The sequence below is a fragment of the Cetorhinus maximus genome, chromosome 30 (assembly GCF_964194155.1).
Source record: "Cetorhinus maximus chromosome 30, sCetMax3.hap1.1, whole genome shotgun sequence".
NCBI lineage: Eukaryota > Metazoa > Chordata > Chondrichthyes > Lamniformes > Cetorhinidae > Cetorhinus > Cetorhinus maximus.
The window spans coordinates 847,789-863,904 of NC_135908.1; the positions used below are offsets into that span (position 1 = coordinate 847,789).

At 44.4% G+C, this 16,116-nt stretch overlaps 1 protein-coding gene across 3 annotated transcripts in view; it reads right to left on the reverse strand.

Annotated features, from left to right (window-relative positions):
• Positions 1-16,116, reverse strand: part of LOC144669960 (CUGBP Elav-like family member 4) — a 728,627-nt gene that overhangs the window by 73,781 nt on the left and 638,730 nt on the right. For all 3 annotated transcript variants that reach the window (XM_078532250.1, XM_078532252.1, XM_078532249.1), the window contains exons 4-5: positions 2,985-3,113; positions 1,229-1,308 (exon numbers count right to left, since the gene is read on the reverse strand). In XM_078532250.1, coding sequence (XP_078388376.1) covers positions 1,229-1,308; positions 2,985-3,113 — 209 coding nt within the window. The remainder of the gene's footprint in view (positions 1-1,228; positions 1,309-2,984; positions 3,114-16,116) is intronic.

Genomic DNA, 16,116 nt, shown 5'->3' on the forward strand with positions numbered 1-16,116 from the left:
GTATGTCAGAGTATGGGAGACAGCCCATGGAAGAAAGAATTTGCATTTATACAGTGCTTTTCATCACCTCAGAATCACCCAAGGCACTTTACTGTCGATTAATTACCTCTGAAGCATTACGAATGAAACACAGCAGCCAATTTGCACACAGCAAGCTCACACAGACAGTCATTAGAAAATGATCAATCTGTTTTTGTGGTGTTGGCTGTGGGGTAATATTGGCCACAATAACAGGAGGACTTCCCAACTCTTCTCTGAAAAATGCTGTGGGATCTTTGACATCAATCTACACAGGTAGATGGGACATCACTTCGAAACGCGATGCCTCTGACAATGTAGCACTCCCTCTGCTCTGATCTAACTGCTCAGCCTAGGTCACAATTCTCTCATTAGGTGGTAAGGTCGGTGCAGTTGACTCTCCCGACTGAAGCTCGTGGAGGCCTCTGATATAAGGTGAATGGCAAAAGAACCAATGACGGCATGAGGGGAAACATTTTTTTAACACAGCAACTGGTTAGGATCTGGAATGCACTCCCTGAGAGTGTGGTGCAGGCAGATTCAGTCGTGGCTTTCGAAAGGGAATTATATAAGCACCTGAAGAGATAAAAGTCTGCAGGGTCACAATGAAAGGGCTGAGGGGTGGAACTAGCTGATTTGCTCTTGCAAAGAGCTGGCACGGATAGAACGGACTGAAATGCCTCCTTCTGTGCTGTAACCATTCTATGATTCTCTGCAAACATGGCCACTTAAGTGAGACTTTGGTAGGCAGTCAGTCCCAGCAGAAGTGCACATCTACCACGCAGAGATGACACCATGAGAAGAGGAGAGAAAATTGAGGAATCAAGAGAGTAAAACGGTAATTGTACATTAAACTCTCTGGTTTTATGCCACTGAAAGGGTGGCACTTAATCTTCTATGTGGATGAGAGGAGGAGGTTAATGACTATAATCTCCAGCCCAGCAGCAATTTGCATTGAAAAATAAAGATGGCATTGCATTGTTTGAGGTTGAGTCTTTGCAGATAAATGTATATATATATATATATATATAAAAATGTATATCACACACATCGCAATATTTTAATGAGGCAGAGGATAGACAAATATGCTATGGAGGCTTTAATAATATCAGCAACAATGCAAGATATTAAATATCATCTTTATACGTAGCACAGCGCGCTCAACAAGCCACAAATTATTCATGAGCTTGTTTCTTCGTGTCTGACTTACTGGCATAGTCTGGCTTCCGTGCAGGCTGTTAATGGCTGCTTGGGCTTCTGCATGAGAGGAATATTTTACAAACGCACACCCTGAGAGAAGAGAAGAAGGAGACAAGAAAGCAGAGAGAATTATCTTATTGTACGATTACTGTTCATGATGCCCCACTCTCTTGATGTTCAGCAAAGGTGCAAGGCCATAATTCCAACACGGTGGGAACATTATGTAGAATTACAATGAGTCTTCAGCAGAGCAACAGGCCATTCAGCCCAACTGCTCTATTCCACCATCGATGCTCCACAGCCTTCTCCTATTGACCCCTCTCTCTGATCGTATCAGCAAAACTCTCTATTTTGTTCTCTTTCGTGTGCTTCCTCTTAAATGCATCTATGTTATTCATCTCAACTACTTCATATGGTAGCAAGTTTCGCAATTCTTACACTACTGAAAGGATGATACTGTGCCTCTTTTTCACCTGGACTCCAGATTGGTTTTATAAGTGACTACGTTATATTTATAACCTCTGATTTTGGACTTTTCTACAGGTAGAAACATTTTCTCTATGTCTATCAGGTCATCCTACAGTCTTCTGTTTTCTAGAGAAAAGAACACAGCAAGCAGGACCAAATTGGTTAATGGCCACATCAAGTTAACCATCTGAGTAATTGAAAGTATATATCTTACTGGCCAAGTGCCAGGTAATGACCAACACCCCTTGACATTCAATGGCATAACCATTGCTGAATTCCATCCCACCACCACCACCAACCCCCCTCAACCCCCAACCCACATCCCTAACTACCAACACCACCCCCCTCCCCCACCCCCACCCATTATCAAGATCTTGGGGTTACTATTGATCAGAAACTTATCTAGACCCGCCATATAAATACCCTGGTAAAAGAGCAGGTCAGAGGCTGGGTGTTCTGGAGGGAGTAGCTCACCTCCAGATGCCCAAAGGCTTTCCACCATCTGCAAGGCACAGGTCAGGAATGGGACGGAATATTCTCCACTTGCCTGAATGAGCTAATAGGCAACTCACTTGGTCGGCACTCCGTCCACCAGCTTAAACGTTCACTCCATCCACCACTGGATCACAGTGGCAGTAGTGTGTAGTGTGCACTGCCCCTGGCCTCTGCCACCTAGAAGGACAAGGGCAGCAGACGCATGGGAACACCACCACCTACAAGTTCCCCTCCAAGCCACTCACCAACCTGCCTTGGAATTATATTGCCGTTCCTTCATAATCACTGGGTCAAAATCCTGGAACTCCCTCCCTAACAGCACTGTAGGTGTACCTACACCATATGGACTGCAGCGGTTCGAGAAGGCAGCTCACCACCACCTTCTCAAGGAAAACTAGGGATGGGCAATAAATGCTGGGCCCAGCCAGCGACGCCCACATCCCATGAATGAATAAAAGAAAAGTCAACTATCTCAACAGTGGATAATAATGAATCAATCATTTAATCAATTAATTCCCAGTTTAAATGCGTCCGCTAACACAAAGCTAATCTTGGTTCGATAACAAAGCTAGATAACTCCTGAAATGGTTAGCAGATCTGAAAATTAGTAAACCAATGACAATCCTGTCAGTTGTCAATCATTTTATTACACGAAGCTACCCAACGCCATGTCACTGTTGCCAAGTCAACTCGGTAACCTAATCTGCAAAACCTTTAGCCGGTGTATAAGGCTAAGTTGGCCAGTCAATGAAGACCGTCAATTTAAGGAAAATAATGGATTGAGGTAGAAGGGGATAACTAACCTTTGCTGGTTCCATCAGGGCCTCTAAGAATGGTGCACTCTTCAATCGAGCCAAAGGATTCAAATAGTCTCCTGACGTCGTCCTCTGTTTGCTGTTTCCCCAGCATACCCACAAAGAGCTTTCTATCTTCTGAAACAAAGAAAGGGCATCTTAATCCTCTCAGGAACCAACGGCCATTGCACGTTTCCAGATACCGTGAGTATATTGTTTATTATCAAGTAAGAAAGGGGGAGGGGGGGTGGGGGGGGCAATTACTGCATATTTGGCAGTTCCCACTGTGATAAGACATGAGGGGGAACATGTAAAATGGATGGAACATGGGCCATTTACCAATTAACACAATTGTTTTGGAAACAAAAAAAAAACGAGGGAGTTAACCGTGCAAATAAAACTGATATCTGACTCCTTTCCTGTTGTTCATGTGTTGGAAATTCCTCAGCAGTGCCTTCCAAAGGTTAATGGACTCTGCTTCGTGCCTGCACCTTCACTGAATCCCTCAGCAGAATATCTCGACAGAAGTTAGCCCCGTGCAGTGCCACAGTTCACAAACTGCCTCTTGCAACAAGCAGTTGTCTTGCAGATGAAGTGCTGGGGTGTGACTCATTGCTGTAGCCCTTATGCATCATTGCCGTGTTTAGATTTTATATCTTGTCAAATCAAGGATGGGGGCCAGGACCCTGCTCCACGTACACCATTAAAGCAACTGAAAAGATTTCTTTGGTGCATTTAGTCCTTTTCTACATTTCCCGAGTGCAAGATTGTTGGATCCTGTACCTGCCATTGGCTGAGTAAATAAGCACCAAACACTTGCAATCAGAAAACGTACTCTGGCATCTGCCTTCATTAGCAACAATCGTGAATTGTTCACTGGATCGGAGAATCTCTAGTCGTCATAAAACAACAACAGCTTGCATTTATATTGCACCTTTAACATAGCAAAACATCCCAAGGTGCTTCACTGGAGCATTATCAAACAAAATTTGACGCCGAGCCACATAAGGAGACATGAGAACTGGTGGCCAAAATCTTGGTCAAAGAGGTGGGTTTTAAGGAGCATCTTAAAGGTGGAAAGAGAGGTAGAGAGTCAGGAGAATTCCAGAGCATATGACCAAGGAAACTGATGGTACCTCCGTCAATGGTGCACTGATGCAAATCGGACGTGTGCAAGATTCCAGAATTGGACAAGTGCAGAGAACTTGGAGGGTTGGAGGAGGTTACAGAGATAGAGAGGGGCGAGGCCATGGAGGAATTCGAAAACTAGGATAAGCGTTTTAAAATGGATGCGTTGTCAAATGGGAGCCAGTGTAAATCAGTGAGCATAGTGGGGGATGAACGAAAAGGACTTGGTGCAAGTTAGGATATGGGCAGCAGGCTTTGGATGAACTCAAGGTTGGAGAGGTAATGGGGATCAAAGAGATAGTCTTATTGAATACAAGTTCTCGCTGATTGTTTCTTTGGCTAGCCTCCCTATATTTCCTCTTCTAGGCTAACTAAAAGCCTGAGGAATGAAGATAGTTACAGTGTCATTGAGACAGGAAAGCTGGTCAGTGGCCTATGGAACGAGAGCACATCCAGGGAAGGTTAATGCCCCCAGTGTTCAGAGGGTTAATGGTGTCAAGAAAGGGATTAATCTTTTGACAGGCATTTTAAAAATGTTTTTAATGATTACCACCAGTGACTTAATCATTTAAATCTAAGTCCCTGGTGGAGTTAGTAGAATGGGCAGATTGATGGTGAACGTAGTTCAGTGCAGAGAGACGTAAAATTGAGAAAAAGTGGCGGCAAGAGGAAATATACCAGATGTAGTAAGAATTTTAACAGAAGAGGAACAATGAACTTCACAGATACACATATCCTGTTTAAAAAAAAGCAAATGAGAATATTTTTTTTTTCATGGGATGTGGGTGTCACTGGCATTTGTTGCCCATCCCTAACTGCCCTTCAACTGTGTGGCTTGCTGGGCCTTTTCAGAGGGTGGTTAGTGGCGACCATGTTGCGGTGGATCTAGATTCACATGTAGGTCAGGCCGGATAAGAATGGAAGGTTTCCTTCCCTGAAGGACAGGAGTGAACCAGATGGGTTTCTACTGATGATTCTTTCAGGGCACCATCATTAAGATTAGTTTTCAAATCCAAATTTGAAGTTAAATTCCACCAGCTGCCATGGTGGGGTTTGAATCTGGGTCCCCAGAACATTAGCCTGGGCCTCTGGACTACTACCAGTCCAGCGACATCACCACTGTGCACTCTGCCAAAAGACACCCACCCACCCCAAAATTATGGGTTTTATACATCAGGCATTGAACAGAAAGGAAAGAGACAGTCATTGTGTACAAGGCTTTAGCGAGGTCTCACTGGAGTATGGCTTGCAACTTTTCACATCCACCTGCACAAACAGTTTTAAAACCACAGTGTAATGAATATTCAGCCAGGAATGAAAGATTATAACTATGAAGAAAGGCTCAAAAATTGGCACGAGTACTCTCGAATTGGAGAAGTTATTGAAGATTTTCAAAATTAGGTATTGGTGAAAGTTTGTTTCCACAGTTTGACAAAATGATAACAAAGAAAATAGACTGGAGATAACCATGGGCAGAATGGACCGGGATAATTAGATGAATTGCACAGACTGTTAATTGGAACACAAAAAGTTTTACCATAAATGGCTTCTAAGGCAGAAACTAACTCATCATTTAAAAGGAAATCACATTAACATTTGAATAGGAGAAAAGGATATACGGAAGGGCCATCGAAATGGGGTTAGATTCAATGGCTCGAACTGAATAATTGTCACCAGTGTTGGCACACTGGACTGAATGGCCTCCTGTGCCTGTAACTTCCATGGTTCCACTGATGAGATGAAAGCCCTCTTGACAAAAAAAAAACGCAGAGTTCATTTATCCCCTGGGTGGTAAAATAAAATTAAATAAACAGCGCAATTATAATGGCCCTGAAAATCCATGGGGCTTCGAACCAGCTCCTGTTGAAACTTTGGCGCTTGGCCAGGAAATCTCCCAGGAAACTGGCAGGACTGGGTGGTACAAAACCTCGGATCCTAATAATGAGGAGACATTTCATCAGTCTACATTAAGCTTATGACCCAGAAAAAAATTATGATGAAAATATGTTGCATATATCTGAAGGATTAAGCATACATTGTAATGGTAGTGGGGAATGTAATTGAATTCAGTTTATATATATTGGCTTAGACCTTTCGGTCAGTGACAATGTGGGGTGCATTACCACTGTCTGCAAAGTTTTCTCTGACTCGACAGAACTGCCCATTTTACAGCCGTATTTTCCCATCCCAGCTGAAGCATAAATGGGCAGTGCAACCACTCCTGGGTAAGTCCAGCAAATGCAGGAGAGTTGGGCGGAGGGGAGGAAGCACCCCCTTATTATGACAGTAGCTGCCACATTCAGGTACGTTTTTAAAAGGTCTCAAGACCTTTAATGAATGAATAGGGGTTAGTGAATGGGTGAGTTGAGTGGATGGGCAGGTGGGCGAGGTGGTTAGGTGGCGGAGTGGGAAGTTGGGTTGGCAGGTAGTCAGGTGGTCAGGGAGGGATAGCCAGGTTGGGTCACGGGAGTAGTGGGGTACTTGGGGGTATAGTTGGATGGTCAGGGGGCTAGTTGGGTGGTCGGAGGGTAGGTGGGTAGGGGGATAGCCTTGTCTGGCCGGGGGTGAGTCAGGTGGTCAGAAGGCTGGCCGGATGGTTGGTTGATAGTCGGGGGGTAATTGGGTGGCCGGGTGGTTGTGGAGTGTTTGGGTGTTGGCTGGGTGGTCGAGAATTAGTTGCATAGTCAGGGGCAGTTGAAAGGTAGTTGGGGATGTGGTTAGATGATTGGGGGATGGTTGAGGGGGTAGCGGGGTGGCCAGGGGGATTGCCAGGTGGTTGGGGGTGATCAGGGGCATAGTCAGGTGGTCGGGGAGTGGGTGGGGGGGGGGGGGTGAATTCAGGGGAGGAGGGGGTCGGATGTGTCGCTCAGTTTAGTTACCCTGACTAACCAGTGAGTTAGATCAGGTATTAAACTGTCTAACATTTCCAGGGTAAGTGCCGCGTAATCTGGTCCAAGTCTCTGCCCTGAACTCAAGGTCAGAGATATTTACGAATGGATTTGGGCAACAGGGAATCTGTCCATTGGAAATCTAAACTTCCCGGTAATTTCCGGGTATGTTTGTTCTTTGAGATTTCCGTAGGTTCTGCGCATCTCCCATAATGACCGAGCTGGCTGAGCCCCAAAGGACATAGCTGCTAGACTGGGTCTGCGGCTGGTGGTGAGGGAACCAGCAAGAGGGAAAAACATACTTGACCTCATCCTCACCAACCTGCCTGCCACAGATACATCTGCCCATAACAGTATCGGTAGGAGTGACCACCAGACAGTCCTTCTGAAGACGAAGTCCCATCTTCACATTGAGGATACCCTCCATCGTGTTGTATAGCACTACCACCATGCTAAATGGGATAAATTAATCTAGCAACTCAAGGCTGGGTGACCATGAGGCCCTGTGGGCTTTCGGCAACAGCAGGATTGTACCCAACCACAATCTGTAACCATAAGACCATAAGACATAGGAGCAGAAATTAGGCCATTCGGCCCATCGAGTCTGCTCCACCATTCAATCATGGCTGATAAGCTTCTCAACCCCATTCTCCCGCCTTCTCCCCGTAACCTTTGATCCCCTTACCAATCAGGAACCTATCTATCTCGGTCTTAAATACACTCAATGACCTGGCCTCCACAGCCTTCTGTGGCAATGAGTTCCATAGATTCACCACTCTCTGGCTAACCTCATGGCCCAGCATATCCCCCACTCTATCATTACCGCCAAACCAGGGAATCAACCCTGGTTCAATGAAGAGTGCAGGAGCAGCACCAGGCATACCTAAAAATGAGGTGTCAACCCGGTGAAGATACAACAGAGGACTATTTGCGTGCCAAACAGTATAAGCAGCAAGTGAGATACAGGGCTAAGTGAGTCCACATCAATGGATCAGATCTAAGCTCTGCAGTCCTGCCATACCCAGTTGTGAATGGTGGAGGACAGTTAAACAACTCACTGGAGGAGGTGGTTCCACAAATATCCCATCCTCAATGATGGGGGAGCCCAGCACATCAGTGCAAAAGATAAGGCTGAAGCATTTGCTACAATCTTCAGCCAGAAGTGCCCAATGGATGATCATTCTCAGCCTCCTTTGGAGGTCCCCAGCATCACAGATGCCAGTTTTCAGCCAATTTGATTCAATTCCACGTGATGTCAAGAAACAGCTGAAGGCATTGGACATTGCAAAGGCTATGGGCCCTGACAATATTCCGGCAATAGCACTGAACTTGCCGCACCCCTAGCCAAGCTGTTCCAGTACAGATGCAATTCTAGCATCTACTCGGCTATGTGGAAAATTGCCCAGATATGTCCTGTACACAAAAAGCAGGACAAATCCAACCCGGCCAATCACCGTTAGTCTAATCTCCATTATCAGTAAAGTGATGGAAGGGGGTCATCAGCAGTGTTATCAAACAACACTTGCTTAGCAATAACCTACTCATTGACACTCAGTTTGGGTTCTGCCAGGGCCACTCAGCTCCTGACCTCATAACAGCCTTGGTTCAAACATGGACAAAAGAACTGAAATCCAGAGGTGAGGTGAGAATGACTGCCCTTAACATCAAGGCAGCATTTGACCGAGTCCAAGGAGCCCTAGCAAAACTGGGGTCAATGGGAATCAGGGAGAAAACTCTTAGCTGGTTGGAGTCATACCTAGCACAAAGGAAGATAGTTGTAGTTGTTGGAGGTCAATCATCTCAGTTCCAGGACATCACCGCTGGAGTTCCTCAGGGTAGTGTCCAACCATCTTCAGCTGTTTCATCAATGGCTTTCCTTCCATCATAAGGTCAGAAATGGGAATGTTTGCTGATGATTGCACAATATTTAGCGCCATTCACGACTCCTCCATGTCCATGTCCAAATGCAGCAAGACCTGGGCATTACCAAGGCTTGGGCTGATAGGTGGCAAGTAACATTTGGGCCACACAAGTGCCAGGCAATAACCATCTCCAACAAGAGAGAATCTAACCATCGCCCCTTGATATTCAATGGCATTACCATCTCTGAATCCCCCACTATCAACATCCTTGGGGTTACCATTGACCAGAAACTGAACTGGACCAGCCATATAAATACTGGCTACAAAAGCAGGTCAGAAGTTAGGAATCCTGCAGTAAGGAGCTCCCCTCCTGACTCCAATAAAGCCTGTCCACCATCTACAAGGCACAAGTCAGGAGTGTGATGGAATGCTCTCAACTTGCCTGGATGAGTACAGCTCCAACAACACTCAAGAAGCTTCACACCATCCAGGACAAAGCAGCCCGCCTGATCGGCACCCCATCCACAAAGATTCGCTCCCTCCACCGCCGACGCACAGTGACAGCAGTGTGTACCAACTAGAAGATGCACTGAAGGAACTCAGCAAACCTCCTTCAACAGCATCTTTCAAATCCATGACCACTACCATCTAGAAGGACAACGACAGCAGACACATGGGAACACCACCACCTGGGAGTTCCCCTCCAAGCCACTCACAATCCTGACTTAGAAATATTTTGCGAAACCTTCATTGTCACTGGGTCAAAATCCTGGAACCCCCCTCCCTAACAGCACTGTGGGTGTACCTACACCACATCAACTACAGCAGTTCAAGAAGGCAGCTCACCACCACCACCTTCTCAAGGGCAATTAGGGATGGGAAATAAATACTGGTCTAGCCAGCGATGCCCACATCCCATGAATGAATATAAAGAAAAATCTCTGAAGATTTAGAGACCAGAAGACTTGGGCCAGTTAAAAGGTAGGAATGATGATTAAACTTCTGCTTGGGTTGTTGACTCTCCTGCAATGCCTGGGCTTGATAACTACTAGATCCCATCATTAGTTTGACAAATTTGAATACATCTATCACTCATTTTTTTCTTCCATTGCATAATACCTCACATTTATCCATGTTGAATTTCATCTGACATCTAGTATATCCATTTAAAGGCTTTTATCTAACTTATTTTAGCCGTTTTGAGTGGTAATTGAAAAATTAGTCTTGGTTAGTCCAGTTTGGGTCCAAATTTTGCCAAGTTGAACTGGCAAGGTCAGTTTTGCTTCATTCTGATTGCTAAAGTTTTAATGGACACAGCTCTCCCAAAGGCTCATAGAGTTAAGTGCCCACATTCATCCACAAAAAAACTGCAGTCCCCTTATCACGTCATCTATTTCTTGAATGATTACAGTGGTTGTGTCACCACAGAAGATAGTGTTGACATCACAGAAGTTCACCTTGACAGCTGGAGCTATTACAGATAGCTGCAATCGATAGCTGGTATTCATTTAGATCAATTTCAACTAAGCCCAACAGACCTTAGGGAACTGCAATCTTCTGAATTATTACATAATCGTAATTATTATAAAGGGAAATAGCTAATTATTAGGATTTTCTGCAGCTCCTTGTTGCTTTCACGCATTATGCCTTAAAATACCAGACCTGAAGCTTGCTGGCAACTGAGATTGTAGAATTCCTTCTATGTGAATGGGTTAAAAGGGCTGTGGGTGACAATTTTGATTTAAGGTGCAGAAGAAATTCTAAAGATTTCTATTGGGCTGCCCTTGCAATTTTAAAGCGTGAAGTAAAATAATATGAGATCGTCAAAAACTCTGCTTCTGTGTTTTAACATAGAGCAAGTTCTGTTCACCTATCACCCCCGCGCTCACTGACCTACGCTGGCTCCCCCTCAAGCAAGGTCTTGATTTTAAAACTCTCATCATGGTTTTCAAATCCCTCCATAGCCTCAACCCTCCTTGTCTCTGTAAGCTCCAGCCTCACAGCCCTCCGAGATATCTGTACTCCTCTAACTCTGGTCCCTTGAGCGTCCCTGAGTTTATTGCTCCACCATTGGTGGCCGCACTTTCGGGTGCCTTGGCTCTACATATGGGAATTTCCCCTACACCTCTCCACCTCACTTTCCTCCTTTAAGATGCTCCTTAAAACCTACCTCTTTGATAAAGCTTTCAGTCGTCTGACCTATGTCATGAAAAGCCAATTATTGCCATGAACTACTTACGGCCATATTAAATTTTTTTAAGAAGGATGTGTGTGTTTTTAAAGAAATACAAGCAAGGACACTGAGCAAAAGATATCTGATAAAGTGATCACTTTCTGGAAAAATTCTTATGTGGATTATATTAACAGACGTGTCCTGAGAGAACATGGAATGTTGCACCTGAAAAGGTATCATGGCCGTCTTCAAGCAGAGACACTTGAAAGGAAGATAGGAAAGAAACAAAAGACTGAACTTTAATCTCCTGTGGTTGCAGATATAAAAAACTGATAACCAGATCTCAGCAGGCATCTAAAATTCATCTCCTGTTAATTCATATCTCAGAATGTGTAAAATGGTCAGAGACCTAAGAAAGCAGATTCTAGGCGCAAGACATACTTTTATCCCCCTTTACAGGAATACACAGAGCGGTGCTAGTGCGCTGGTGTGCTGTGAGAGTGACAGCACAAGAAGACCAACTAATCACCCCTGCAGTTGCAGGTGAAGTCTCTCTCTATCTCTCTCCCCCTCCCTCTCACTGTTGCTGGAGTCAAGGTTCAGCAAAGCCACAATCAAAAAGGAAATAGGACAGCCTCTTCAGCTACCCTGCAGAACCAAGTGTCTCCAAACCAGTTGCTAAACTGCCAAAGTCAGCTCTACCGGAATCACCCAACTTAACGGCTGCAACGTTTCACCATCTACGCCTCACGCACAAGCCAAAGACTGACTCATATATCTTTTAAAACTTTTATTTGGAGTCCTAACTTTTGATTTATGATCTGTGCGATAGTGTGTTGTGCTTTTATTACTTTTCTCAGGTTTTTAGTAACTAATAAACTTACTCTTTCCTTGACTCAAGAAAGCCTGGTTAATTTGGCTCCTTCGAAAGGTAAATGCGGTTGGACTCGGAAAAAGTATCCACGGGGAAGGGATCCCATTTAAATCAACCTTGTCGCGACTAACCGAGGGTGTTGAATAAAGAAAGGGCGCCAGCTCAATCCTCCTCGCCTGGGAGCAGAACAAAATTGGGGTCCCATTCGGGAAGTTAACAAATCAGGGGACCTCGCCCGGGGACTGTTCGTAACAATTAATATCGCCTCATATGTCGCTCGGTGCCATACTCTGTTTTATAACGCTCTTGTGAAGCACCTTGGGACGTTTCAGTGCATTACAGGCACTTTTTGAATGTAAGTTGTTGTTGAATTCAGCCCCAGTATTAACCATCCAAACCTCAGCACGTGGAGGAATCCAACTTTATTTTGATGCAATTTTATAGAACTGCAGCCCACGGTATATTGGAAGTGAAGAAATTTTACATTAAAGGTGCTATATAAATATAAGTTATTGTTGTTGAGATGAACTGAGAGACACAAGGCAAACATTTGCCTTTGAGGTGTCTAGGGTTACTTGGCAATTCAGGAGAAGATATTTCCCCAATGAGTACATGAGTGAATCATATCATCATACCATCCATTGCCTGGCCATTTGCCCGAGTCTGACATTTATTTTGACCCATTTCAAATTCCATTGAAGACTTAACAGTTGCCTGGATCTACATACATCTAGAACCTGTCTCAATCCTGTCCAATGGCAAGCCTTGTCCTTGAACTCTTATCAAGGACACTCGCAGCTCTTGACTACTACGGTCTGCATTCTATTTGGTGGTAATTATTCCCAGCACCTTAGTTTGGGGTTTAGCCACAAGAAATTAAAGTGGAAAAAAAAGCCTGATAATTCATACATGGTGAAGCCGTGAGGGATTATAGAATGTGGTTCACAAGCCAAGTAATGTCATGTATGCATAAAAATTATATGCACTTTTAAAGTTTTTATCAAAATATTTTCCGCCTTCTTCATATGCTTCACAGGTTCTGGAGAGGCCACATAATGGCATGTGATAGACCACAGTAAATTGGATTAATTACTCAAGAGATTTTCAGGAAACATCTATCAGTCACTGCCAATTGGCTTGTTACGATACTACTCTTCTCATCCAACTAGATAATGACCCTGTTCATGATGTGCACAGTTCATTAGGATAAAGGTGCCATTTTTGGATATGTATTCTGCCTGAAATGCAGCCTACTTTCTCATTCAACAGGTCTGAATGTGCGTGGGTGGATAGAGGGGGTGAGGGCAGCGTGACCCGAGGCATCTCTCTCTGTAACCGAGTGACTGAGTATACTTTCTGGACACCAGTATCAGTAATGGGCAGCTTGATCTACTTCTTTTGTACCACCTCTCTGAAGCGAGGTCTAGCTGTTCTGTTACCACGGTAACGGCTACACCTCAATGCCATCCTTTCAAAGAAAGTCAGGTCCCAATGATGATATTAATTGTGTTGATCTCATGTTTGTCAGCTGCAACAGAACCAAACATGGCCCTTTCCAATTTGATTCATTAGCCAACTTCAGAACTGGTTGACTCTGCTGATTTCTACTTCATTTATTCAGTCCACAAGGCTCTAATTGTGTTGTCTGTTTAATAGTAAGCATAGTGCACTAATTATCTGCAGATAATTACAATAAATGAAAACTAGTGATAGAAGGCTCCTCTCAAGTATAAACAGCCCTTGTACTATCAAGATAAATGAAGAAAACAGCTGATGGGTGCTTAGCTGTTGCATTATCCTTTGTGACTTATCAAAGAACAGTCATTATCCAGCTGTTACAGAGACCAATATCGTCACTACTTTAATCAGCAGTTTCATGCCAATAATTGGGTTGACATCAGAAGGTGCAACATTACTGCATTAACACATTTTTCTTTCTCCATCAGCTCAACCCAGGTGTTAATTCCAGGTTATTGAGAATTTCATAGCCGTACTTTGGTGAGTTTGTTGCCAATAGTGCACAACCTGAAGCTGGGATTGTTTCCAGGTCCCAAGGCCCGGCCTAAGGGGAAAGAATCACCCTTTGGGATTTCTCACCCTTAATTAGCATGGAGATGGGTTCTCTGTCCAATTAAGGGCAGTGGGTGGTCTCTCAAAGCTGGAGGGCCAATCAGAGGCTTTCCAGCTTGTGAGGCTCTGATGCCTGTTAAATAGCAGAGAGGCACATCAATATGGAGGCGCTCTTTCACCAATGTTTTTAAAACCTTAATTAAAAAATGTTCCTGTAGTTAGGCCACCATGGCTGTATTTTGGTGGTGTGGGTGAGGTGGGGGAGAGGGTTGGTAGAGGGCCCCTGTGCAAGGCAGTATGTAGAGGGCCCCTGTGCAAGGCAGTATGTAGAGGGCTTGCCTAGAGTGCTGCCCCCCCACCCCACCACTAGCCTGCTGGCTAAACTCCAAGGAGCCAGACACCCAACTGGAAAATTCCACTGGCCTCTTTAATTGCTCTTAACAAGTCTTTAATGAGCTTAAAATAAAAGCAAAATGCTGGAAATCTGAAACAAAAACAGAAAATGCTGGAAAAACTCAGCAGGTCTAGCAGCATCTGTGGAGAGAGAAACAAGAGTTAACATTTCGAGTCCATTCGACCCTTCTTCAGAGTGGATCTGGAATCACATGTAGGCCAGACCGGATAAGGACAGCAGATTTCCTTCCCTAAATGACAGGAGGGAACCAGATGGGTTTTTATGACAATTAATGATAATTTCATGTTCATTATTATAAATTCCAGATTTCTTAATTAATTGAATTTATATTCCGTGACTTGTTATAGTGGGATTTGAACCTGTGCATCCCAAGTCATAGCTCAGACCTCTGAACCAGTAACTCAATGATATTATCACTGTGCCACCGTCTCCCACAATAGTCAAAAGGTGCAGCCAAACAGTCAAGCGCCTGCTGGGGACGTTAGTCATGTTATTATAGAGCTGAGCTATAGAAGGGTATTTGTAAGATTCTACTGTACATCGGCAGCTACATTTAGCCAGATATGATCTATTTTCCTCCTGTCATATGTGCACTGCTCAATCTACATGGAGCAAACTGAGCCTTCAAAAAGATCTTAATCATAAATCTTGAAGATTTATAAATGTTCCTATTCCTCAGTAAGTGTAAGTTATTCTATATCAACTTGCATATTTAATTTAACTTAACGAGCAGTATTTGATGACATTGGCATAGCTCGAGCAGGTTGGGCTCACGCCTGCACACTGACCTAAAAACTCTGCCCCGATTTCCCTTCCAAATGCCCTGGATCCCTTTATCTACCTGGTTTTAACAATTTAGATCCTTCAAATGGATCACCCCCTCGCTCTTCTATACCCAAAGGAGCACAAGTCAAGTTTACACCACCTGTACAAAAGCAAAATACTGCAGATGACAAAATGAAAACAGAAAGGGAAGGTGCTGGAAATGCTCAGCAGGCCCTGGACAGACGAAGCAGCTTTTCTGTCCACAGATGCTGCCTGAGCTGCTGTGTATTTCTAGCGTTTCCTGTTTTTATTTATGCCGCTTGTCCTTGTCAAGGGTCCTGACACCATCCAGGACAAATCAACTCACTTGATCAGCACCCCATCCACCGCCTTCAAACATTCACCCCCTCACCACTGGCACACAGTGCCAGCAGCGTGTACTGTCTACAAGATGCACTGCAGCAAGTTGTCAAGTCTCCTTCAACAACACCTTCCAAACCCATGACCTGTACCACCCAGAGGAACAAGGGCCGCAGGTGCATTTGAACACCACCACCTGGAAGTTCCCCTCTAAGTCACACACCATTCTGACTTGGAAGTATACTGCCATTGCTTCACTGTCGCTGGGTCAAAATCCTGGAATGCCCAACAGGTCACGGGTTTGGAAGGCGTTGTTGAAGGAGACTTGACAACTTGTTGCAGTGCATCTTGTAGATGGTACACACTGCTGCTACTGTGTGCCAGTGGTGAGGGGGGTGGACGTACCTACACGAAGGTGGCTTACCACCACCTTCTCAAGGACAATTAGAGATGGGAAAACAAGAAAAAATATTTGGAGGCTATTCTGAGACTTGCTAAAAATCAATAGATCAAATAATGACTTTTAGAAAAAAAATGCCTTCACTCAAAAGAGCTCAAAAAATGTGGACTAAGCTAACCTGAACCGGAGTACCATAGGTGCAACTT